Source organism: Giraffa tippelskirchi, chromosome 8, assembly GCF_054371585.1.
Source record: "Giraffa tippelskirchi isolate mGirTip1 chromosome 8, T2T-mGirTip1v1.2.pri, whole genome shotgun sequence".
NCBI lineage: Eukaryota > Metazoa > Chordata > Mammalia > Artiodactyla > Giraffidae > Giraffa > Giraffa tippelskirchi.
In genome coordinates, this window is record NC_137282.1 from 20,160,181 (window position 1) to 20,187,980 (window position 27,800).

General features: G+C 42.4%; 1 protein-coding gene across 1 annotated transcript in view; it reads left to right on the top strand.

The window, feature by feature from the left end:
* Positions 1–27,800, top strand: part of PRAG1 (PEAK1 related, kinase-activating pseudokinase 1) — a 48,619-nt gene that overhangs the window by 12,485 nt on the left and 8,334 nt on the right. Inside the window, exon 4 of the mRNA XM_081520932.1 lies at positions 13,955–14,112. Within this exon, the coding sequence (XP_081377058.1) occupies positions 13,955–14,112 (158 nt within the window). The remainder of the gene's footprint in view (positions 1–13,954; positions 14,113–27,800) is intronic.

The following is a 27,800-nucleotide window of genomic DNA, read 5'->3' on the forward strand; positions in this document are numbered from 1 at the left end:
AGACAATAGCTTTTCTGTTTTCTGAGATACTGTCCTCTGCAAACTCCCATCAGGGTTCCTGAGAAAACTCTTGCTGCAATACCATGTAGGATGAAGATTCTCAATACTCATTTAATGCCTGAAAGCCATGTAGAGGTGTTTAAATACGTGTTCAGCCTTCCTCCCAAGCAGGTGAGGAGGTCTGGGTCCTTTACCTGCTGCTGCCAAGGCAGCCTTCCCACCTGTTTAAGCTCACACCTGCTCAACCTGGCCAATCCCACTAAGTCTCTGGATCACCCCTGCTCCAATTTAGGGCAGACTTAGAAGGTGAGGAGCAACAAATACTGCTAGTTAGAAAACAAAAACCCACAGGAAAGAGATGTGCACTTCTTAGTTTAAATGTCACGTTTGAGACTTAAGGCAGTTTAATGAGAGCAGCCAGTGCCTGGGGGAGTAATTAAGATGTGAAAAAAATCAAATTTATTTCTGCCTTTTATTTCCTCACAGATACAAACCTGGTTTTAAATGACTTATGGCTTTTCAGTGACAAGGTCAGTTAAGGGAAAATCATCTGATTAGTGCCAAACAGGCATTTCAAAAAGAAACCGCAAAATAGGAATTAGGCTGGTAGACCTGAACTCAGAGGTAGAATTAGAGGACAACAGGTGAATGAGAAATAAGACAGGTTTATATGGTTTTAGTTTCCAGATCATCTGGCCCTGGATGAGACTAATCAAAAAGAAAGAAACATTTCCCCAAGAAAGTGAGGGATGACTTTGTTCTAAAGTTATCACTCATGCTTATAATTTTAACCCAATATTTAGACTAAGTTCTCCTCCTCCTCTTCAAGGATTCTGGGAAGCAGAGATTTAGTCTGTCCTAAGCTTTTGTTCATTCTTAATTCCCATCCTTCTTACATGGCTTCTCAGCAGATAGGTGGTGATGGTGTCAGAGATGGAGGTCTTTTCTGCACACGAAAGTGGCCACATTGCTCCCCAGAGGAACCAAAAGAACTTCATTGTACGATTTCTCAATCATACACTCTCTTAGCATGACTTCGAGGGTTGGAATTGTATGAGTGAGATGGGTCAGTGTCTCTAGATCCTATGTCCAATCTGATTAAATCTCTAGGGACTTCCCTGGCGGTCCAGTGGTTAAGGTTTCCCCTTCCAAAGCAGGGGGTACAGGTTCGATCCCTGGTCAGGGCACTAAGATCCCATATGCCTTGTGGCCAAAAAGCCAAAACATTAAACGGAAGCAATACTGTAACAAATTCAATAAAAACTTAAAAAAATGGTCTGCATCAAAAAAAAAAGAGAAAAAACTTTCAAGTGCTTTATTCTTGAGGCACCTCTTACTGTAGTGGATTGTGATGGGATGGCAACAAAGGAAATCCCACAGTCTTCATGTATAACATGCTCTTCTCAGTGGCATTTTGAAAATCACTGTATCAGAAAGCATTATACGCGCTTCAGGAATCTTGTCTACGTTTACCTTTTTGACAAAACTGAAATAAGTCGGCTGGAGATCGAGTTGGTTCGGTGAAGACTGAATACTGGGCATGCTTCAGGGGAGAGATCCACCCCCTCCCCGGCCACATACACACACCAAGTTTGGCAAACAGAATAAAGCACACATAGCAACAATACAGTTTCATATCCTGCTCCGTGCCAGGAAATTTATAGTTGGCCTCTTCCCATGAGTTTCTGTGTAGAATCTGACGTGGGACATCTAGTGATGCTGAAGCAAGGAGAACTAACATTGATTCCTATCTTCTTCTTCTGTAATTTTTTTTAAAAAGTCACCTTAGTGGAACAGTAACATATATAAAATATTTTTGAGAAGGCATCCACGGTGAAGGCTTAGGGATTAGAACTTCTTTAATTCATCAAATATCTACTAATTGCCTACTTTCTGTGCAAGGTGCTAAAAAAAAGCCCATTACTGGGATTCCGCCCCTAAAGGCCCCAGAGGGTTGACTTGGTAGGAATTAAATCAGCAGATGTGTGAAAGGACCGCCAAAAGTTCGCACTTGCTTTGATTGCTTTTGTTAAGACTGGTTATCACAGCATCTGGATTCTCACTGAATTTGTTGTTCTGCCCAGTAAAGCCAAGGTAAACTCAGCTTGGTGTCCAGGAGTAGTGAAATAACAATCCTTCCTTTAGGGTCTTTTGACCTAATATAAATCACACTTAGTACAGGCATGTAGATAGCCATCTATTTAAGTTTAAAAAAAAAAAAAAGATGTTCCTTGAAGGTAAAAGACATGCTTAGCCATCTATAATTTCAAAATATCCTGTTTAATGCCTGGCATATGTAGATGCTCAAGAAACTTTTATTCAGTAGACAGTGGTAGGCAGAGGCCATACCCTATTTATTTCATTTTGGCCAGAAGCACCTAACTCTATGTTTTGCACATGAAGAAATACTGAGAAAGGAGCAAGTAGCATCATTAAATACTTGTATCAAAGTGTCTTTCTGATACCCAGTTTTCAGATTGCCCCCATGCTCTGTCCTTGCCTCTCTTTTGGCAGTTAACACAGTGTTTTGAATTAAACTCCATTCCTAAGTCATATCTTTCTAAGAACTTGTAAACTCTTGAGAGTACAGGAAACTACATACTTTTCTTTGACTTTTCCATAGGATGCCTTAAGACAGTAGGTATTCAATAAAAGATTATTGAATTAGGGTGGGAAAGGCCAGAAGGAATTACAGATCTTGGCCTTATTTTTCACTGGGCACCCCATTATAATTCTGTGGCTTGAGTTAAAGAAACAAGTTAATAATTATTAATGCTATTAATGCTTCAAGGTGGGCAAACACTATGAGAGCACAATGCACCCTTTCATGGATTAATTACTCTCCAAAGATTGTACATTTGCTTTTTTTTTTTTTAAGCTGAGCAGGTGTTTGGAGCCCAGCCCTCTCTTGCCACAAGAATGTTCTTTTCAGGCAGTAATCACCTAAGGACTTTTCTCCCCACCCATAAATTGCAAGGAATTCTAGGGTGTGGTTTCATTTTTCTGAGAATAGATTTTCCATGCTTTCTGAATTGGGTTGGGAGATACAGGCGTGTGCCACATGATCAAGCCCCCTCTGCCATCACGTGATCAAAAGCACTTTGTTCCTAGAATATCCAGCCTACCTTTGAGGTGTGGAACTCACCAATTGCTGAGACATTTTCTCTATTTGTAGTGCAGGAAACTTGCTGTTTGGTTGTCATCGATGTGCTCGTGAGAAGACTTACGTTTTCCTTTATCAGGGTAGATAGATCAGCTACAATGAATCATTAGCAACCATTTCGCCAACTAATAATTTTTATTTTAAGATCAGTGTCTTCAGCCTCTGTGCTAAAATCGCTCACTGGTTTCTTTCTCCTGGCTTTTAGGCAGATCCCTAAAAATGTTGGGCATTAAGGGTGTTTGTTCTGTCCCCATATAGCTCTGTAAAATCCTCTGCTTCCATCAGCTTTTGTCTGGTACTCTGGACATTTATTCTCTGTACTTTTCTAACAGGCAGACTTACATAAACAAGTGTCCTCCGCTGGGGGAAAAGGGGAACTTCCAGATTAAGGACTGCTTTAAAAAAAAACCAAAAAACCCTTCCCTTCTTACTCAGATATTTTACCCTCCAGTTAATTTTAGTATCTGTCTCTACCAGATGATCCCCCTGACTTCCTGGCAGTTTGGTTTTAGCCATTTCATGCCCATTTATACATGTGCTATAAAAAATTTTCCCAAAGTTTAAAACTTGTCTTTTAGGCAAATGATTGGCAGTGTTTCCACTGTATGCCCCTTCACAATGGCTCCTGATTCCAGGAGCTCTGTAGACAGTCAAAGTGAATGAAAATTCAGATACCCTGGATAAAGACAAGAATAGTTGAGATAAATTGACACATTAAGTAGTAATAAGACTTTGAAGATTAGGAAGAAAGGGAAGAAGAATCTTTGGAATTTTAAAATCAGTCGTAGTGGGGAGGTCACTTAAAATAATCCTTATGAATGTGTGATCAAAAGGAGGGTTTTGTGACTGCATGTTCTTGCACCACCAGGGCAATTAGGTTGCATCCTCCACACCAGCTACAGTCAGTTGGAGTAGCAGTCTGGAGTTTCACATGGAAAACTGTGAGAGCTTGCCATACTCCATCAATACTGTCTGCAGGTTATGGGAGAGGGGAGCGGTGTACAGCCACAGGTGCCAGCTGTTTGCCAATCCAGCTTCAGAATCCAAAATTTACCATCAGTAATTGCAAAATCATTGGGAACCAATAACTGTTTCCTATCAGATGGTTGAGAATCTGCCTACAATGCAGGAGACTCAGGTTCGATACCTGGGTTGGGAAGATCCCCTGGAGAAGGAAGTGGCAACCCACTCCAATATTCTTGCTTGGGAAATCCCATGGACAGAGGAGCCTGGTGGGCTACAGTCCATGGGGTCACAAAGAGTTGGACATGACTGAGCAACTTAACACTTCACTGTACTAATTTGAAAGTTCCACACCTGGGAGAGGATCTGTGGTCCGTCTAGCCCATGTAGCCCTAAGCGAAGTGTTTGCTGAAGAGGGTCTTCTGATTGCAACCCCCATTTTGTGCCAGAATGTTTTGTTTCCTCTTAATGAGTGATTATGAATATTTTCTGACTTTTAATGAGTGACTATGAATATTTTGTCAATTATAATGAGTGATTATAAATATTCCATGAATTTTTGGAAGTTTGTATTTTAGTAAACAACAGTTACCATTAATTCTAGTATCCAACATATAGTGTATTATTTCTCTTTAAAGACCTTAAATTTATGTTTTCATTCCTTAAATCATGTTAAACAAGGAATGTTAACCTCACCGTCTTTAACTTGTAGCACTGACTTTCTGTGCTGCAGGTGGTGGGGTTAGGGGGTCGAGGCAGGAGATATATGTCAGAATCTTTTGGAGGAGTAGTTTGAAATTGGAAATATTAAATATTTATATAATATTAATATTATATAAATTAATATTAAATATCATGATATAAATTTATATTTTAGAAATTGGAAACTATTGTTTTCATAATTAGTTACATATAATTTTTCCAAATCTTTTTGACTGGTGGTTAAGTGAGGTCATCTTTTTTTATGAAAATATTCAACGTGAGGATAGAACGCATCTCCCTATGAGGAAGTAGAAGAAAACCCAGACAGGAATATTTGCTGATCTGTTATATTTACTTGGTGACTTCCCTTCAGATCTTTCAAAATGTCTCCTTGATATTTGTGCCCTCTCCAGAATTTGATACAGGGAATTGTCTGCACAGTAAATAGGAAATCCTAAATCCAGCCCCTCGATCCTTTCCCTTAGCCTACTTCAGTGCTGATCTGCCCTTTCTCTTGCTTGTGATAGTCATTTAATCACTAACTGTTGAGGTCTAGGTGTAGGGGAAGCTAAAATGAATTACCTAGGAAAATAAAATATGAGAATACGCTGTGCTCTCTCCATTCCTGAGTGATGCCTTTGAGTAAAACACAATGAAGATCAGTACAATATTGTTCATAGTAGCTGTGAGTTGGAGCAAACCCAGGCTTACTTGAGAGAGGTGAAGATAGTGGCTAAGAATACCAAATAATGGGATGAAAGGTTAGAATAGCTGCTTTGGAGAATGGGAGGTCCCGTGAAATGATGCCCAGGGAGCCACAAGAGCTAGCTGTCAGGAAGTTTGAGTTCGTTGTGGTGCCAGTCTGCATGGTTGTGCATTTTCCTAGAGAAGCACTGGGCTACCTAGTGCAGGAGTCAGATGGGAGATGTTTGTTTCATCTTTGGGTCTCTTTAAAATATGAAAGTGAAATCTCTAGTCTATCTTTTAGAAAATATCTAGGTATTTTCTATCCAGGTAGCAAAATATTGGATTTGCTGGAGGCTGCTGAAGTCTTCTGTCTGTCTGTCCCCATCTATGCATCCATCCATCTACCCATCTTTCTGTATAACTAGTACTTTCTTTGTACCTGGTGCTGGTTTTAGCACTTATTAAATATTAACTCATCAACTCCTCCTAACCACCATCCCCCCCCCCACACACCATGAGGTAAGCAGTTTTATTATCTCCATTTTGTGCATGGGAAGCCCCAAGGTTCATGCTCTTAAGAGTGAAACTCATCTGAGAAGCTTTTCAAATGCTTTTATTGCTGTTGTTCCCAAAGGCTCCAGAGGTTCCTTCCATACTATGCTGACCTGTGGGCAGGGCAGCTGGTGGGAGGGCTCCGTCTGTGGATTATAGCTGTTCAGTCTTTACTTTCCATTGGTCATTTGTTGCCTTCTTTTCACCTTCTCTTCCCATCTGCCGCTGTGTGAACAGATGATCAAGCTCTTAAACATGTAGCGTTTCTTCCTTAACAGACCAGGAATTGGAGACTCATTGTTCTTAGGTGATGAGATTGGAGATGCAAGTGTAGTGGACCAGGTGATGGGGTCCAGCTGCTGAGTTCTTCTGCACTCTCCTACCTGCTCTCCATAGCTGGTCTCCTGTCCTCAGCCTGGGCTTAAACCTTCCCACGCTAGGTAGTTGCTGCCTTCCTCTCTCCTGCTCAAGAACTTTTTTGGGAAAGGACACAGCCATGCGGACTGGGAACCACAAATAAGAGACTTTGATTTTCCGAGACAGGAAAGGTCATGTTTTAAACCCATTTGTATCTCTCAGTGCCAGAGTATATCTGTGTATAGTTAGGACAAATGGCTGCAAATTTCCATTTGATCGATTGAAACATTTTAATCCATTTTTTATACCAGCTAACTAGTAACCTAAAGATGTGTATGTAGGTACAGGTGTGCGTGCATGCATATGCATACTGCTGTCTTTAAACATAAGCAGGCTTTATTCCTTTTAAATGATTTCCACTGAATGCAAAGTGCTTTCGTTTTGGGGTTAAACCAAAGACTTTTTTCAACTTGAGGTGCCCCAGCAGTCACCAGTGCATTAACTGCAAATGCAAATTAAAAAGCCTGCACTGTGGGGACTGTAAAGGTCATCTGACCCAAAATGAAACTGATTTCCTATCTTTATATGTGCTAATAAGTCAGCGGGGAAGCCTGCCGCCAGAGCAGACTGGATCCATTAGTTCCTTCATTTGGCACTTAAGACACTTTGCAGAATAACTCCCATAGCATCTTCATCAAAGAGCACTAAGGATAAAAACAATAAAAACCTTTCCAGCTTAGCTATCTAACTTTCTCATCCCATCTCTTGAAAAAAAAATATTTTTAAACTATAAGATTGTTAGATTGTATAAATTCAGGATATTTGGGAACTGTGGTATTTTGTAGATATGAAAAAGCCTCAGCTATTGAGTCCAGCTTTTCGGAGGGCTGTTGTTTACTCAGCGTTCCTGCCTTTTGCAAGTTTTGCTGGGCAAGTGTAGCCGGGCAAGTGTGATTCTTTTCTTAAAGGAAACATTTATCCTCCTAGATGCCTCCCAGTTATTGAAACAGAGGCAGATAAACTTAATCAAGAAGTATCTAATAATGATTTTGTGTTCTAGCATGTCCTGACTAGGACACAGCTCCTCAAAACAGTTTATAATTGTGGTGGTAACAAGCCTGTTTCACATGAAACAGAATCATCTAACCAGGATTATAACCAAATGCTCAGTGATGTGAATCAGACTCTGGTATGAGTTCTAGAGGGGACAGACCAGTCAGAGGAGACTGAGATGGCTTGGGAAGGGTTTGTAGGTAAGTGATGCTGCTGCTGCTAGGTCTTGGGTATGGCAAAGGTTTGAAGGGGAGAGAGAATGTTTCCCTCTCTGCCAAGATGGGGCAGGGACAGGAATACAGGGTGCTTTGGGGACAATGAGAGACTAGCCCCACTGGAGCAGAGTATATATGAGCAGAAGTAGTGGATATTGATTAACCAAAATGGTGATAATTTTTTTTTCCAAACAGAATGCTAGGCATGTGTTCTAATGTATACACGGTGCAGGGGTGGGGTGAGGGGGAAATTTGAAATCAAAGAAAATCTGGAGGTGTGTTTCTGTTACCATGCGAGACCAGAGCTGATTCAGTATGGTGGCAGAGGTCAAGAATACTTACACGAGCTCTGTGTAGGGTTCTTGAAGGTTGACCATCATTATGAGACAAGAATTTTGGAGAGATTTTGAGTCAGAATGACCAAGGCTGCAAATGTTTTCTGATGACCATGGCTTGAACCCTCTGCATACTTTTTTAGAGGAGATTGATCAATATTTATCTACCAGGTTGTTGAAGCAAGGATAGTGTCACCTCTCCTCGCTGTTGTATCCACAAAACCTGACACAGTGCCTGGCACAGAGCAGGCAGACAGTATTTATTTACTGGAAAATCTGAGAATGGTATTCAAAACAGACAGGATTGGGGAATGCACTGCTGGTCATACAGGCATAAGATAAGTAAAAATGGGGTGCTTGTATTCACCAAGCAAACCCAGTGTTTCAGCTCCAGTCATTGAATGATTTTGACTTTAGGATCTGGCCAAATAGTAGAGAATGAAATAGGGTGAAATTGAGTGTATTTGAGAGGGTATTTGAATTGCTTCTGATGATGCAGCCCAACAGGACAATTGGAGATTGAAAGCCGCAGGTCAGAGGCAGAGCCGTCCCTATTTTCCTGTGCTTTTGCAGGAAGTGCATTTTATAGAAAAGTCAGAGAGGAACTGAGGGGAAACGGAGAGCTCTGAGCTGGTGAATTCACAGCAGGCTGACAGGGCACACTCGGCCGCCTTTGAAGCTGGCCCTTCATCCTCAGGGCTGCTCCACGGGACCCTGCCGTCACCGGCCCAGCCCATCCCTGGGCTCTGGGAGGCCATGCGGATGGTCACAGCACCGAGGGCTGGAGTCTGGGATGGTAAGAGGCTCTCATTCTTTGATTAAGGCATGACTTGATTTAGTTGCATCTAAGCCAGTTTGTTTTCCCTTCTTGGTAACTTAAACAAGGTATTGAGTTTTCAAATATGTTCATGCTTTCTGAGCTACCTGAAAGGGCTTCCTCAAAACATTAGACATAGCAGTGAACTCGACCCATCCGAAGACTGGGTGGTATAACTGTATACAGGGGTCTGGAGAACTAGTGTAAAACTGCACACTGGTGCTGTGCGACTTTTCTTACCTTCTGCCCCAGAGGCAAAAATTTCTCAACCAAACAGATGTGAACTAACCCAGACTTAGAGCTGTGAGAATGAACGTTTGCCTCGGTCACACTTTCAGTTGTGCTGCGTATGAGGATTCTAGCTGCCGTGTCTGAGATACAGTCTCTGCCCCCAGTGGGGTCTGGTATCTATTCAGAATTTTGGGCATTCTGAAAACTAGGGGGTATTTTTAGACTTGGTTTTTTTTTTTCCTACGAATGAGGAAGTCTGGCAGATGGCTCTTCCGGCTGGATTATTATTATTTTTTTGCAGCTTTCTACCAATACGGTAGGGAGAAAACTCTGGCAAGGCTTCTTTCTCTAAGGACAATGGGGGGAAAAGCCATTCTGCAAACACTGGGCAGCAGCTGCGGGGCTCAGATCTCTAAGGACGCTGTGCCACTGGCTGTGTATCTCACACTGCTCTCCTGTGACCGTGTCTAATCACGGGGGGAGGTAGGGAAGGAAGTCTGAGCAAGAACAAGTCATTTATCACAGTGCAGAGCAATGACATCTGTGCAGGCAGTGCTCTCACTGCAGCTGATAAGAGTGTTATTCGCCACCCAGAGAAGAAAGACTAGAGCATGTGGCTTTGGCCTCCTGAAGCCACTTCCTTAAGTCACATGACATCAGAGTTCATCGCATAGATGGCTTGCACCAGTTTTATGAAAAGCAAGTCAAACTATCATTAATGAAGGAAAAGAGCCTTTAAAAGAGAATAAGTATAGTCTGGCTGTGTATTGCTGAGTGCCTTCGGATTCTCATCTGGCCTTGCATCTGATGGAACAATCCATTAGGGCCCAGAAAAGTTACCTTTGGAATCTTAAGCCTTTTGCAAGGATTCTTGAGAAATCTATTGCACACACAGACTGGAGACAGAAACACAATTGTCTGTCCCCGCTTTGATGGCCAGCTTCCCCCTTTCATTTTCAAGTCTGGTGTGGTTGTGTTCCTTCGATAATTGAAGTGGCCATTCTCTAAGACAACAGATCATACAGGTTTCCAAGGTGGATGATATTTGATGCAGTTCATATGAAAGATTTTTAAAAAGGGTCACCCCTTTCTTCCTTATTTACATCTAAGCATCCCAACTGCCTATGGGGTTTTAGTTACTAGTCAGGAACCTGGGCTTCTTGAGGTTTTTTTGGTAGAGAAACAGTAGTAAAATCCCCAGAAGCTATGAAAATTCTACTTGTGGCTTGGATACTAAGATTTACCAAAGTCTGCATTTGGAGGCTTCCCACTTCCCTACACACACACACACCACACCACACCACACCACACCACACACACACACACAATTTATCCTGCAGCCACTAGAATAGCCTGATTTTGTCTGCATTCACTTGGTGGGGCTTTAAAGCTATGACTTCTCATATTGAGTAGATGTAGAAAAATTAACCCTCACAATCTTAGGTGAGTTGTTAGGACTGAGAAATAACTTTTTCCATCCATGAGGCTTTTCTGTAGTGAAATCAACCCTCATAGAGCCTGTATGTCCCATGGGGACTGAAATCTCACTGGGTCATCTCTGTTCCTTGCTCTTCAGAGGCTCAGCAGCAGGTCAATAGAAAGTGGCCATCCCTGGACTTAGTCAGACCCTAGTGATTTCTTTCTTTCTAAGAGTGTTCATTTCCAAGTTTTTCAAGCATGCAATAAAGTTCAAAGAATGATTAAACTCACTTTCATGTGTCCAGGGGCTGCCCTTGAGGCTCAGCTGGTAAAGAATCCACCTCCAGTGAGGGAGACCTGGGTTCAATCCCTGGCTTGGGAAGATCCCCTGGAGAAGGAAAAGGCTTCCCACTCCAGTATTCTGGCCTGGAGAATTCCATGGACTGTATAGTCCATAGGGTCGCAGAGTCAGACACAACTGAGTGACTTTCACACACGTGTGTGAGGTTTTTCAAATAATTACCATTTTGTTCTCTGTTTGGGGTTTTTTTTAAAGGAAATATTAGAGATACAGTGGAATATCCCTCCCTATAGAATTTCCATTTCAATTTCCCCTTGCTACCCAGAGTCATCACTGTCTTGAAGTTGAGTGTCATTTCCATTTTACCATGTATATGTGGTAAAATGTGTAAAAAATACATAGAATTGTAATGTGTTTTAAAATTGTATATAAATGGCGTCACACTTGAGCCTTTTGCAAGCTACTTTTAATAGTTAGCATTTTAAGAATTCTTTTCATACTAGTACATTTAAATCAAGTTTATTTATTTTTGAATGCTATATAGTACTCTGATATAAGACTATACTACAGTGTATCCATTCCTTTACTGATGGCCATTGGACTACCTATGATTTTGTTTCTGCTATTAGTAGCACTGTGAACAGTCTTCGCCATGTATGAATTTCTCTAGATCTGCCCTACACAGTGCAGTAGCCACTAGCTAAAATGTGGGAGCCTAAACTGCAATGTGCTATAAATATAAAATACAAACCAGATTTTGAAGACTTGGAATGAAAAAACTATAAGATATCTCATTAATTGTATATTTGGTGCATAATGAAATGACAATATTTTATGTATTTTGTGAAGTAAAATACATTGTTAAAATTAATTTTACCTTTAATTTAATTTGGCTACTAAATTTTTCTAGTTTTATATATATGTACATGACTTGCATTATATTTCTATTGAATAAGACTGTTCTAGATCGGGAGTCATCATCTACCACCCACAGCTCAGCCATCTGTGTTATAAATAAAGTTTTACTAGAAAACATGCCCATTTGTTTACATATTGTCAATGGCTCCTTCCCTGCTACAAAAGCAGAGCTGATACTTGCAACAGAGACTATATGATCCATGAGCCTAAAATATTTACCATCTGGCCTTTAAGGAAAGGTTTCTCTATCCCTATTCTAGAGTGATGACTTTTAACCTTTTTAAAACCAAGTTTCTAAAATATATTTTAAGAATTATATTTAATACTGTGATCCAATACACACACACACACACACACACACACACACACATCTGAAACAAAAGTTTCACCAATACTTACTCTTTTCGTTTTCTTTTTTTTTTTCTGATCTGTTCTATTTTGTTAAACTGCCTTGACTCACAAAATTGACCTGGCCATTCATTCACTACTAGTCATTTATTATCATTGTTCCCTTTGCGTCTGGCAACTGAACATTTTTCTTTCTTTTAATGCTTCACTTTATACTAAATAATCGTGTGTATGTTCTCACACATACCACATTTACTTCTTGTTTGGTTTTCTCTATTTATATACATTTCTTCTGGTGTTTTTCTGCATCCACTCAGCATCTGTGGTGCTGGAATCTCTCCCATTGCAATTTGCTGAGCCTGTAGACCAGGAGACTGCAGGGCCACTCTGACGTGGGCAGGCTCCAGAGCCACTCTAATGTGGCTACATTGCCAGAGAGACGTAGCTTTTTTTTTCCCTAGACTGAGGACTTGTCGTTATTCACAACTTCATATCTTGGCCTCATCTGCAAAAGCCATTGTTGATAGATCTGATGAGGATAAAAATATTTTATAAAACCTTCTTTGACGATATTTTGCCAGAGGGTAAAATAAAGACAATCTACTACCGGAGCACTTCCTAAGATTTGATATCCCCAAGGCCCCTAGAGTGACATTGGAATATAAAGAATATTATTAGTTGTAACATTGCCATCACTGTCGTATTTAGGTGTAATAGCTTTAAAACTTCTAAAAATGCGGTCCTAAGGGTGGGAGGTGGGGAGAGAGACATATTTCTGGAGAACATGTTTCATGGAAGCAAACTTTCTCTAAACTTTTCTGTTAACGAACAAGAGATTCCACTGCCTATGAGGACTATACAGGGCTGGGCGATGCTGAACACAAAGAACAATCAATACATTCTTGGCTGTAAGGTCATATGCATTAAATAAGGCAGTTCTGATACCAAATCAATACTGTTTTGTGTATTTCCTACAGCAAATATTGAGATATAGATCCACCGTGGTGGGAGTAGGAGTGTCATCAGGAGATATCAGTCCAGACAAATCTAGGTTACCACCAACAGGGAAAGGGCTGGATTGATTGTGTGGTCTGTCCCACTGCGTGGGGAAAATGTCAGGTCAGAGTGAATATTCACATGGTCCTCAGAAAGAGGGAAATCAATCAGCTAAACCTTCTACTTAATAAGGGAACCATTTTCTCCAAGGCGAGGTCCTTTTCTTGAACTTGATATTCCTGTCCCCAATGTGTCAGTCATTCTATCTTAGAGACACAATCAAAGATTTCATAGAAGCCTAAGGGCATAGTCACTCCATAGTTTTGGTATAAGGTTTAATATGGGTCTATCTAAGCATTGCACTACAAGTCTAGTTAAAATTGAAATAATGTTTCCCTTAATTCCATGGAACAAGCTAGACCCTTTGAAGCTGTATCAAGAGAGTACCAGGCACAGAAATCTTTTGTTTTTGGTCCACAGTTCACTTGTCCTGTGATCTTGCAAAACCTCCCCAATCTCTGTATATCTCTGTACATTGGCTTGTATGATAATGTTCAATTTTTCTTTGTAGAGATGTAACACATGGTATAATAGCTGACATACATGTTTTGGCAGAGGGGGCCAGAGTATGAAGGCAGTTCCTCCCAAATCATGATTTGGAGGCTTTTCCAAATTTAATAGACTCACTTGTCTGTAATCACACTCAAGAAATCATCTGCCATTCGTGTGTATAAGGTTTCAGAAGAGCCCCTGTTCTGTCTTCCCCAAAATCATTTTTTCAGAACTTGCCAGCAGTGGTCAGGCTTCAAGAGCATAGTAGGTTCATACTCCATTGGCTGGTTGTTTTGAACAGAGACCAAATTAATTACTTTTATCATTTGTTTCTACATTTTCCAGGCACCTTTTAAAAATGAACACGAGCAGCTCTGATTTGGAGAAAGTGAGCCAGGGCTCTGCCGAGAGCCTCAGCCCGTCCTTCAGGGGCGTCCACGTCAGCTTCACCACGGGCTCCACGGACAGCCTGGCCTCCGACTCCAGGACCTGCAGTGACGGAGGTACCACACTTGACCTTGATGGAGAGGCTTAGATTCTCCTGAGCCTGGAAGGCCAGGCCTGGGTTAATTGCCAAGATTTGGAAGCATTGAGCTAGACCTACTGTCTCGGTCCCACTTTCCCCACAAAATAGACTCTACCGAAGAGCAGTTGACCTTTTTTTTTAAGAGTTCTCTTTATTTTTATTTATTTGTTTGGCTGCGCTGCACAGCATGTGCTGTGCTGTGCTTAGTCACTCAGTTGTGTCCAACTCTTTGAAACCCCATGGACTGTTGCCCACCAGGCTCCTCTGTCCATGGGATTCTCTAGGCAAGAATACTGGAGTGGGTTGCCATGCCCTCCTCCAGGGGATCTTCCCAACCCAGGGATCAAACCTATGTCTCCCATGTTGCAGGCGGAATCTTTACTGTCTGAGCCACCAGGGAAGTCCAAGAATACTGGAGTGGGTAGCCTATCCTTTCTCCGTGGGGTCTTCCTGATCCAGGAACCGAACTGGGGTCTCCTGCATTGCAGGTGGATTCTTTACCAGCTGACCTACCAGGGAAGCCCACTGCATGGCATGTGAGATCTTAATTCCTCAACCAGGAATGGAACCCACACCCCCGTATTGGAAGGTGGAGTCTTAATCACTGGACCACCAGAAAAGTTCTTATTCCCTGTTGAATTTATGGCAAGGTGCTTCACCCCATATCTCCCTCTCCAATTACACATAGTACATCCACATGGCAATACGATGGGAGGTCGGAAGCATATCGAGAGACTCCTGACTCCTGGGTAATGAGTCATTATATATATAGGACTGTGCTTGATTTCGGAGAAGGCAATGGCAACCCACTCCAGTACTTTTGGCTGGAGAATCCCATGGACAGAGGAGCCTGGTGGGCTGCGGTCCATGGGGTCTCGAAGAGTTGGACACGACTGAGTGACTTCACTTTCACTTTTCACTTTCATGCATTGGAGAAGGAAATGGCAACCCACTCCAGTGTTCTTGTCTGGTGAATCCCAGGGATGGCGGAGCCTAGTAGGCTGCCGTCTATGGGGTCGCACAGAGTTGGACACGACTGACTCGACTTAGCAGCAGCAGCAGCAGCACTTGATTTCTATCCTCAGGATTGGTTCACAATGGCAATCCCAAGTTCCCTCTCCCTCTACCCTCTGTCTCTCCTTTTCTTTCATAGGCATGCACACACACATATGCACACACTTACTTGGATACACAGCAGGTGTTTATATCAGTGTTTGTTAAATTAAAGCATGGAGGCTTCATTAGACCACCACCAATCCCAGAGCTTCTGGATAAAGCTCTAAGGCTTCATATGTGGGTATGTCCTGATTGGGCTTCCCAGGTGGCACTAGTGGTAAAGAACCCACCTGCCAATGCAAGAGAAGCAAGAGATGTGGGTTTGATCCCTAGGTGGGGAAGATCCCTTGGAGGAGGGCACAGCAACCCACTCCAGTGTTCTTGCCTGGAGAATCCCATGGACAGAGGAGCCTGGCGGGCTGCAGTCCAAAGTGTCACAAACAGTTGGAAGCAATTTATCACACATGCACACATGTCCTGATTGGGTATACAGTTGCACCCCACCCTACCCCCGCCTCATATCTGCGGGCTCTGAATTCATAGATTCGAACAGTTTCCCAAGGTTAAATCTTTGGTTAAATCGATGGATGCAGAACCTGCAGATACAACAGGCTGACGGTACTCTGCTGCTGTTTTGTATAAGACACTTGAGCATCCACGGATTTTGGTATCCCAACGGATTCCTGGAACCAATTCCCCCGGGGATAACGAGGGACGACTATATTCCTAAAAAAAAGAACTCTCACTTTCCTGTAGTTGTGATGGACAGTATTAGAACTGTCAGCCTTTAACATTTGTGTGAGTTTGTGTGTGTGTGTGTCTATGTGTGCATATGTTGACTCCTGTATTTCTCATTGACTTGCCCTAGCATGATAGGTTTGGACGTGTGCTATCATGACCCTCCCAGTCCTAAGGAAATATTTCTTCTCTGAAGGCATTTTTAGAGTAGAAAGTTCCAGTGTGAATTTACTGTCACCAACATTTTTCTATCTAAAAGATTAGTGCCACTTAGACAGAAGCATAGAAGTCAGTCTGTGGTGTGTTCTGATGGGAAACGTCGGATAGCTCTGACTTAAAAACAGGAAATATCTTAGCCTTGATTTGGGTGGGATGTGGCAAAAGAACATTTTCTTTCTCTGCAGGTTGTCCTGGGCGTCTGTCTTTTTCCTTTCCCCCTTGCATTGTGCAGAAATTTCTACAAAGCACATTATTTTGTGGAGGACTGGGCTGGGCACGTGAACCATTAGACCCTGTGCTGGTCCACAGGGACCTGCTTTTTTGGGATTGTGAGCGATTCTGTGGGAGGGTCTTCCATCTGCCACCCACCAGCTCGTGTTGGTGAGAATTGGACTAAACTGCTCCAGCACTTTTCTTCTCAGAACCAGCAATTCATGACTTTTGCTCTGGGGGCTCTTACCGTCTAGCCAGGAAGGTAAGATTAAAATTCCTGACCCATGGGTGGATGGAGTAAGCAAGCAAATTGGGCTGCTCAGAACAAGAGTGCTTATGAAAGCATCCAGAGAGAGAGGAATCAGTGAGGGCTGGTGGAGGGTTCAGAGAAGGCTTCCTTAGGAGATGGGACTTCAGCTCTTGTGTCAAGAGTGGTTAAAATTGAGGAGGTAATTGGGAGGAAGAGGGGGTTTTGCAGGTTAAGGAGTCAATTCAGGAGGAAAAAAGGCACAAGGTTAGCGATGCACAGGGCGAAAGGGTGAGACCAGCCTGACACACTTCAGTGGAAGCGAATGAAGGGCACTAGTCTACGAGGTGGTGGGAGGCCGGGGGCAGGCTGGTGCAAAGCTCTCCAAACCAGTCTGTGGAGTTTGGAAGTAGGGAGCCACTGGGGGTTTATGAGTACGTTGGACACACCCAACTCAGACTTTTAGAATTAAAATGAACACTTGTCCATCTGACACTGACATGACATTGTAAACCAGCTATGCTTCGATTTTTTCAATAGGATACATTTTTCATGGTTATCCTTTTACTGTGAGCTAGTTACTCAATGGAAATGCCCCTCAAAATCTAGATTCCTGGAATAACAAAAAGGTATATATTGCATTGGCCGAAAAGTTCATTCAAGTTTTTCTATAACACGTTATGGAAAAACCCAAACAAACTTTTTTGCCAACCCAGTACCTTCTTAACCAGACTCTGGCTCCTCAGAGCAAACCAGTTTCTATCTGCTGCTCCTACGTATGGCTCTGTACCCAGAACCCTGCTTTGAAACTGGCAAGAGACCACAGGAATTCTCTCTCTTTTCTCCTTTTTAATGTCTCTTAAACATTAATCTGGAGACTATCCAAAACCTCCAGTCATGAAATGTAAGAAACCCTTCATTTAGCCACTCATCATTAGCCAAGGCAGCTGGCTTCAATCTGTTGTTGAACAGTGAGCTTTTCGTCCCATGGATCCTTACTCACTTTTACCTTGGAGCAGAAATACTTACCCATCGTGCCTTTTGTTACTATTTGGCATCTAGTGCTGAAGCTGAGACAGGGAACCAAGATAGGAGAGGTAGAATTAATTCAAGAATGTAGCATTGACCTCTTTAATATTATATATCAAATCAAAAGAGACCATTCAATTATTTATTTTGTCAGTAAGAATTCACTCATGAAAATGACGCATTTTGTGGACTTCGAGTCTGCGGTATAAGCAAGCCTGACTGAGTTGATGACAAAGTCATTCCAGGGCATGTAGCACAATTGCTGCTGCTGCTGCTGCTAAGTCGCTTCAGTCGTGTCTGACTCTGTGCGACCCCATAGATGGCAGCCCACCAGGCTCCCCCGTCCCTGGGATTCTCCAGGCAAGAGTACTGGAGTGGGTTGCCATTTCCTTCTCCAATGCATGAAAGTGAAAAGTGAAAGTGAAGTCGCTCAGTCGTGTCCGACTCTTTGCAACCCCATGGACTGCAGCCTACCAGGCTCCTCCGTCCATGGGATTTTCCAGGCAAGAGTACTGGAGTGGGGTGCCATTGTAGCATAGTAGTAGTTTTTAAAAAACTTCTTGGAAACTCATCTGGGTTCATAGTGAAAGTTTTCTTCTATCCAGGTTTTGTGCCCTACCCCCTGCAAAAGTTTTTAATTTTATAAGAAAAATAAGCTTAATTGTAAGCTGTAACTTTGTTGCCTTTAAGAAAAAAACGAATTTGTCTAAACTTGACAAAATATTTTTGTATCAATGTTAATTCAGCTCTTTGTGCTTGTGTAGCATTTCTTACTCCTCTGAGCACATCTGTTATCTCATTTGTCCATGTGGGCAGTTCCATTGAACAGTGGGTCAACTCGGTGAAAGGAAAAATCCATCTAAGCAGTTGTCAGGTTTATGCGTGGTTAGGGAGGGACAAACTGCATGCGTAAGGACAGATCTATGAACGCTGCCAAGGGGAAGGTCATCTGGAGTGAATGGATGGATGGGGGTGAGAGGAATGCTCATCGGAGACTCGTGTGCTTTTAAATGGTTACTTTTAAATATTGCAAACCTCATAATTGCATTAAGATCATTTTCCCTTTTGATGTAGGATAACATTTCAATTAAGAGTTCCACAGTTAAACAAACATTATGGATGCCAGGCTCCCATATCCCACTGAACTGAAAATATGGTCACAAGGGATAGATGAGAGGTCTAAATAACTAGACAGTAGTGACTATAAACTCCCATGAAGAAATATACCCAGGCAGTTTCTGTTCTGATTTTTGTCTCTGGCAAACCAGAGGCACAGAAAGTTCATTAACTATCTTGACAGTAGTGAGCTTGTATTTCTCAGTAATAATGCCGAGAGGATTTTTAAAATATAGACATTAATTCAGTCATTGGTTTGATAGGTATTTGTTGAATACAAACTATGTGCTCAGTTGCATCAGACTCTGCGACCCTATGGACTGTAGCCTGCCCAGCTCCTCTGTCCATGGTTTTTTCCAGGCAAGAATAACGGAAGGGGTTGCCATTTCCTTCCCCAGGGGATCTTCCTGACCCAGGGATCTAACCTGGGTCCCCCGCGTCTCATGCATTGGCAGGCAGATTCTTTACCACTGAGCTACCTGGGAGGTCCCACACAAACTATGGATTGAATACCATTTTAGATGTTGAAGACACAGCAGGAACAGAGGGTGCCACGTCCCTTCTTCCATAGAGCTCACATCCTAGTGAGGAGACATGGACAGTGAAGAAGATAAAGATCTCAGGTAGCCAGTGTGTCAGATGGGGGTAAGTGCTACAGGGAAAAGTCATCCAGGAAGAGGGTGGGGAGCACCTGTCAAGGGGAGACAGTAAGTCCACAAAGAGCAGACGTCAGCCTGACCCTCACTGAGTCCTTGCTCACTCACTCAGGCCTGATCACTCACTCAGGCCTGATCACTTACCTGATCCTCTGTAAGAAGAAACAGTATTTTCAAAAAGGTGGTCCTGGGAGGTCCCTGGTGGCCTAGTAGTTAGGATTCTAGGCTTTGCCATGGCCTGGGTTTAATCCCTGTTTCAGGGAACTGAGATCCTGCAAGCTATATGAAGCAACCAAAAAAAAAAAAAAAGGTGGTCCTGAAAAAGACATCTAAAACTTTCGAGCCAAAAATAGTGTGTTTTCTATTAATTAAGTAGGCTTGTTAGAATGTTTGATCCTAAATGGATGGGTTCAGTCTAATATATTCCATCCATGTTTTGCTCTAACACTGTATCTCTCCTCCCAACCCTCCATGAAGACAGAGTGAGTCATGGGTTCTGTTCTAGAAGATCTATTACTAAGGGTTGGAGAAATTATCCTAAAGAAAAGATACTCATTTTTAAGTATAAGTGTGGCCTGAGCCCTCACAATATCACCAGACTTAAAGCTTCATCTTAGATAGAGCTATTCCCTTTAAACTAAATTTAAAAACATATATTATTATTTCAGTAAAGTCCATACATGTCTATGATAAAAATCTAAACAATGGAGAAAGATATAAAATGAAAAGCCAGTCTTCAGACACTCCCACCCCAGCTCCCACCTCTACTTGGAACATTTTTTCCATATCAGCCCCCAAATTTGTATCCATATTCCAAATATCATAAGCTTCAGTTCTATACACTTTTGTACTTACTGTATCTTGAAGTCCTTCAAATCAGAACCTCTAGGTCAACCTCATTTTCTTTTCATGCTGCATATTTTTTCATTGTATGAATTGGTTAAACCCTTCTCTTGTCAATGCATGTATAAGTTCCTTTCATGACAAATCTACGGTAACATCCTGGGACATACACTGAGATAATTTGGTGAGCATATCTGTAAGATAACTTCTTAGAAGTGGAATTGATATGTCAAAACATATATGCATTTTAAAATAGATGTTACTAAATTAACCTCTAAAAATGTCAATTTATGCTCCCATCAGTGGCATGCAAAAGTGCCTTGAACATTTAATTTTACTGTTAATTTAGAAGCAAACCCTTAATGATTGTGTTATAATGGGAAAAATCATGATTCTGGAAGCACACACGAGCTGTAGACGTGAAATATTTTCCATGAGCCTGTTTTCCAAACTGAGACAGTGCTTCCCCATTTTGTGTGTCAGTGGCCTGCCCATCTTGATCACTGTTTCTTGGGATGCTTAAGCAGTCCGGAGAGACATCTCACAAATACCGCATTTTCCATACAATTGTAAAATGCTAATAATATGCTTCCAGTTTCAGACCACGTTTGCCTTCTTGAAAAAGTAAGCATTCCTCTTGAAGGAATGCCATGTGCCTTCCTTTAACAAAAGAAAAAAAAATAGAGCTTAGTCTATTTTGATTGTGGAACCAAACAAGAGCTTGTATAGTTTTCCTTTGGAGGAAAAAATTACTCTCTGTGAGTCTAAAACATACCCTCCACCCCCACCCTTAACATTTTCTGGGGTTGGGGGGGGAGGGGTTTTGGCCAAAATCTGCAAGACTACCACTTCCTGTGTGACGCTGGCCTCCACCGATGGCTTCAGTTTTTTCACCTTGAACATGTAGGGATTGAACCAGGCCATGGTGCGGACCAGGTTTTCTCCATCTACTTTGTTCCCTCTCCATCTACTTTGTTCCCTCTGCCTTGCCTGTAGTAGGTGCTCAAGAAATACTGAGTGAATGAATGGATTAATCTATACAGTCATTTCCAGCCAGCCAGTCATTTCCTCTTACCCTCATTTTAAAAAAAAAGATCCACAAAACACTAAGTGTTTGGAACAAAAGAAAATTCCATTTACTTTCCTTTACAAAGTGGAGAAGAGTCGGTTGCCAAAGGTAAAGTTTGGAGCTGGGCTGGAGGCCTCTTAGCTGGGACCCTGCCCTTTGTCCCCACGTTTGCTCTGGCCTCCCTGCTGTCAAGGTCTGTGTCATTCAGTCCTTTACCTCCACCGTCAGAAAGCAGAGCCAGGTGTCGAGGGAGCCACATGGGCTTATTTATACGTTTCAAAACTGGACTGACCACTTCCTCCTGAAGCCCAGCTCTCATTTTGGCTGTAGAGAACAACGAAAGTACCTATTAAAACCCAGCCAGAAGAGAGGACTCTATAATAAGAAAACCTCACAGTGCTGGGGTTGAACTTTTGGCCTGCGTTTCTGCATAGGAGTTAAGCTCTTTTTCCGGACCGTTGAAATCCTGGTTCCTCTTCTCTGCCTTCTGAATAGGATGACACCAAATGAGTTTACCTTCCCGTCGGTTGTTCTAAGATCCTACCCCATGCACCACGTGATAGTTAGTTTCATCGGAGGAAACGCTTTTCTCTGAAGCACAGGCACTAAAGAGGTGCAGAGCTGTTCTGCTGTATAGCTAGCTACGGGCTTGATATGCAGAACTGAAAATTGGAAGGAAAACTTAGGAAATGGTGTTTGTAGCTCTCTGGCCCTATTAGTACGCAAAGTCATTTTTAAAAAACCACCAATGATGTAACTGTGATGTAGGCAGACTTCCCAGGAAAGTATTTTCCATTCTTACGCTTTTTACACCCTTAATTGTAAGCCAGAATTTGGAAACAGAGTGACCTAACACTGGCCTAAAACCCCAGGATATATTTAACTCTGTCTCGTGCACCCTTGGATCTGAGTCCTGAGAATATGGGCTGTTGGCCAAAGTGTTTCATGATTTTTTTAGGCACATTTTTCTAAACCAGTGGCTTGCCTGTGAGTTTTGAGACTATTTTAGGTGTCAAGGCATGTTTGTTCCCTCTTCTTTCTGGCTCTTCTAAATGCAGAGGGTGGCAGCTGCTACACATAGTAAGAGTCTAGCCTCTGCAAGGTCACAGCCATGTTTCTGAGGAGGTGCCCAGTGGAAGATTCAAGAACGTGACAGAACCAGAGTGGGCTTTCGGGGGCGCCCTGTGATTCCATAGAAGACAGCTACTGCCTGTCTCGAAGTGGAAAAATCATAGTTTCATTGAGAAGGGTCACAGGTGGACATCTCTTTCTGAGAAGCCCTAAGGATATTAACAGCTGAGATGTTATTTATTCAGTCCTGTGGTGCCTGGGAGCCGTCAGAGAGAATTACGGTCTTCTCACCAGTTGTGGGTCCACGTCTGAAGCGTGGATTAAGAATGCCTCAGGACAGAAGGTAGGGTGCCTGTTACCAAACTATGTGTATGTATGTGTGTGTATGTAAAGAGCTTCCCAGGTGGAGGTGGTGGTAAAGAACCCGCCTGCCAATGCAGGAGATGTAAGAGACGTAGGTTCAATCCCTGGGTTGGGAAGATCCCCTGGAGGAGGGCATGGCAACCCACTCCAATACTCTTTCCTGGAGAATCCCATGGATGAAGGAGCCTGGCAGGCTACAGGCCATAGGGTCGCAAAGAGTCAGACACAAGTGAAGGGAGTTAGCATGCACGCACACACGCACATGTGTGTAATGCCCAGCTATACAGGGAAAGGGCACATTTCCAATGAGCCTCACTTCACTGGATAAGGTCTGTGTCATGTAGTCCTTTTCATCTGCAGGCAGGCGCCTGGCTGGGAGCCTTCCTGTGCGGTGCCACTATCTGACTGCTCTGTGCTTCAGGCAGTGCTTGTTGGGTGACAAACACCTAACATCTAAGAAATAAAGAAAAAGGAACCAGCCTACACACTAATCCTTGAAGCCACGCCTCCTTCTAATATCCAGTACTCCTGGCTCGACTTAGTTCAGAGGTTGCAGGATATAGATCTCATCAAAGCCACTGACTCACAGTTCCCACAAGAAAGCAAGAGAATACCTACAGGGCAAAGGAGAAAAATCACTTCCTTCCAACTGCCTGAACACACATGTTATTTTTTGTGCTAAAGCACAACCTCTTGGTTTTCTTTGGTAATCCAGGGAATAAGAAGTGTTGCTGATTTTATATGTATATATATATATATATACACACATACATATATATATATATATATTTTTTTTTTAAGATTCCTGCTATTCTTAAAGATTGAAAAGTTTTCCAGCCACAGCATGTGAGAGCTAGAGCTAGAGGAACAGAGGAAGCCAGATAACCATCAGCCTAGAGGTATTTTCTTTCAGGGGCAGCTTTGAGACAGAATACACATGAGGAGCTGTTGAAAATGGAAAGAGTGGCTGAACCTGTAGACTATTAGTTTGGAAGGGTCCTTTGTGGGGATGCAGTCTGGTCAGTTTTAAATGAGGAAACGCAGCTGAGTAAGACTGACAGCTGATATCTCTCTGTGCACCCTCAGATCAGGGTAGAGGCAGAAGGGGATGTGGTGAGAGCCATACAAGGAAGTCAAGAAAAGCAAACCAAGTAAGGGGGTAGGTATAAGCATAAGGCTGAAAGAGGGCACTAGTCCACAAACTGATCTGTCGCAGGCCTCCCTGGCCAGTCGAACGGGGACCAGGAGTCCGGCAAGGTGTCCCTGTTGCTGGTTGTTGCCGTTCAGTAGCTCGGTCATGTCCAGCTCTCTGCAATCCCATGGACTGACTGCAGCATGCCAGGCTTCCCTGTCCTTCACGATCTCCCCGAGTTTGCTCAAACTCATGTCCACTGAGTCGGTTTTGCCATCCAACCATCTCATCCTCTGTCGTCCCCTTCTCCTCCTGCCCTCAATCTTTCCCAGCATCGGGGTCTTTTCCAATGAGTCGGCTCTTTGCATCAGGTGGCCAGAATATTAGAGCTTTAGCCTCAGCATCAGTCCTTCCAGTGAACATTCAGGGGTGACTGGCCGGGATTCTGATCACACTCCACTCCTCCCCCACCCTTATCTTCTGAGTGTTGATAATACATCTTTTTGCCTGAACCTGGTTCTCAGCTCCTGGGTTCAACGAGCTGCATGTACTAACTCTGTCCTTCTGGGGGCTTCGCACTGGGCTTGCTCTGCTGTCACTCACTGATGCTGGTCGGTGAGGTTGGGGCACGGATATCAACGCCTGAGGACGTGGTCGTCCACCTTGCTCTCTCTTGCCTATGGAGGAGCACCTTAAGTAAGGAAACCACCCCCCATCCTGCGCCCTGCCCCATGTGGATATAAGAGGCTTGGTGCCGGCCATTTCTGTCCCACTTCGGCTGGAGAAAGAAGAGAGAGAGACTCAGGTATGGACAGCTCTCACATATTCACAAGCAGCCGTACAAAGGCCTTGAGTGAAGTGACGTAAAATTAACAGTGGCCTTCCTTTGGGGCCTCTCTCCACTTGTCTCAGGCCTCTGTGTTTGTTGGGCATCTTTCATTCTGGTCATCCTGCTGAGAGGAGAGGGGTTCAGAGAGGTACTACCTGCCCTGCCCTTAGGTGACATGCACAGTCACAGTGGTCCCCAACTTTTTTGGCACCAGGGACTGGTTTCCTGCAAGACAGTTTTTCCACGACTGTGGGTGGCAGGGGGTGAGATGGTTTGGGGATGATTCAAGCAAATTACATTTATTGTGCACTTTATTATTATTACATCAGCTTCACCTCAGGTCACCAGCCATTAGATCCTGGAGGTTGGGGACCCCCTGAAAATGATGGGTGCACATCATAACTGTCCAGTTCCTTAAATCTGAGACCCTTGTTTCTTTCACATTTTAACCTTCAGGATAATAGCATGCATTTTACCACATATGGATACAGTTAATAGGTTTTTTTAAATCCCCTTAAAAGCTTTTTTTAAAATAGTGGGTACATCTTTGAATCAGTTCTTAGAATGAAATAAATGAGTATTTTTTCAGTTGGCACTTTCTTGTCTCCAACGACAATACCTTTTTTGTTTGTTTGTTTGTTTTTGTTTTTGTTTTTATTTTTTTTTATTTTATTTATTTTATTTTTTTATAAATTTATTTATTTTAATTGGGGGCTAATTACTTTACAATATTGTAATAGTTTTTGCCATACATTGACATGAATCAGCCATGGGTTTACATGTGTTCCCCTTCCTGGACCCCCCACCCACCTCCCTCCCCATCCCATCCCTCTGGGTCATCCCATTGCCCCGGCCCTGAGCCCTTGTCTCATGCATCGAACATGGAATGGTGTTCTGTTTCACATATGATAATATACATGTTTCAATGCTCTTCTCCCAGAACGTCCCACCCTCACCTTCTCCCTCAGAGTCCATAAAATTGTTCCATGCATCTGTGTCTCTTATTCTGTCTCGCATATAGGGTTATCGTTACCATCTTTCAAATTCCATATATATGCATTAGTATACTGTATTGTTGTTTTTCTTTCTGGCTTACTTCACTCTGTATAATGGGCTCCAGTTTCATCCATCTCAGTAGAACCGATTCAAATGTATTTTTTTTTAATGGCTGAGTAATATTCCATTGTGTATATGTACCACAGCTTCCTTACCCATTCGTCTGCTGATGGACATCTAGGTTGCTTCCATGTCCTGGCTATTGTAAACAGTGCTGCGATGAACATTGGGGTACATGCGTCTCTTTCAATTCTGGTTTCCTCGGTGTATATGCCCAGCAGTGGGATTGCTGGGTCATATGGCAGTTCTATTCCCAGTTTTTTAAGGAATCTCCACACTGTTCTCCATAGTGACTGTACTAGTTTGCATTCCCACCAACAGTGTAAGAGGGTTCCCTTTTCTCCACACCCTCTCCAGCATTTATTGCTTGTAGACTTTTGGATAGCAGCCATTCTGACTGGTGTGAAATGATACCTCATTGTGGTTTTGATTTGCATTTCTCTAATAATGAGTGATGTTGAGCATCTTTTCATGTGTTTGTTAGCCATCTGTATGTCTTCTTTGGAGAAATGTCTGTTTAGTTCTTTGGCCCATTTTTTGATTGGATCGTTTATTTTTCTGGAATTCAGCTGCAGAAGTTGCTTGTATATTTTTGAGATTAATTGTTTGTCTGTTGCTTCGTTTGCTATTATTTTCTCCCATTCTGAAGGCTGTCTTTTCACCTTGCTTATAGTTTCCTTTGTTGTGCAAAAGCTTTTAATTTTAATTAGGTCTCATTTGTTTATTTTTGCTTTTATTTCCAATATTCTGGGAGGTGGGTCATGGAGGATCCTGCTGTGATTTATGTCGGAGAGTGTTTTGCCTATGTTTTCCTCTAGGAGTTTTATAGTTGCTGGTCTTACGTTTAGATCTTTAATCCATTTTGAGTTTATTTTTGTGTATGGTGTTAGGAAGTGTTCTAGTTTCATTCTTTTACAAGTGGTTGACCAGTTTTCCCAGCACCACTTGTTAAAGAGATTGTCTTTTCTCCATTGTATATTCTTGCGTCCTTTGTCGAAGATAAGGTGTCCATATGTGCGTGGGTTGATCTCTGGGCTTTCTATTTTGTTCCATTGATCTATATTTCTATCTTTGTGCCAGTACCATACTGTCTTGATGACTGTGGCTTTGTAGTAGAGCCTGAAGTCAGGCAGGTTGATTCCTCCAGTTCCATTCTTCTTCCTCAAGATTGCTTTGGCTATTCGAGGTTTCTTATATTTCCATACAAATTGTGAGATGATTTGTTCTAGTTCTGTGAAAAATACCATTGGTAGCTTGATAGGGATTGCATTGAATCTATAGATTGCTTTGGGTAGTATACTCATTTTCACTATATTAATTCTTCCAATCCATGAACACGATATATTTCTCCATCTGTTTGTGTCCTCTTTGATTTCTTTCATCAGTGTTTTATAGTTTTCTATATATAAGTCTTTTGTTTCTTTAGGTAGATATATTCCTAAGTATTTTATTCTTCTTGTTGCAATGGTGAATGGTATTGTTTCCTTAATTTCTCTTTCTGTTTTCTCATTATTGGAGTATAGGAATGCAAGGGATTTCTGTGTGTTAATTTTATATCCTGCAACTTTACTATATTCATTGATTAACTCTAGTAATTTTCTAGTAGAGTCTTTAGGGTTTTCTATGTAGAGGATCATGTCATCTGCAAACAGTGAGAGTTTTACTTCTTCTTTTCCTATCTGTATTCCTTTTATTTCTTTTTCAGCTCTGATTGCTGTGGCTTAAATGTTTTTTTTACCTGAACTCTTGTTTCATTGTGAACTCTCCATTTCATGCAGTGATACAAAGACTAAGTCCAGTCTTCTCTCTGTCTAGATTGGCTGTCCATCTCACCTTCTGTGATGTTTCTGGATGTACCTGTGCTCTGTGGAGACCTGGGGTAGTGATGGAACTTTCCCAGAATCGTATCAGTATCCATGTGCACCACTCTGGGAACTCAGGGGCCTAGGAACCACTCACTTTTCTGCT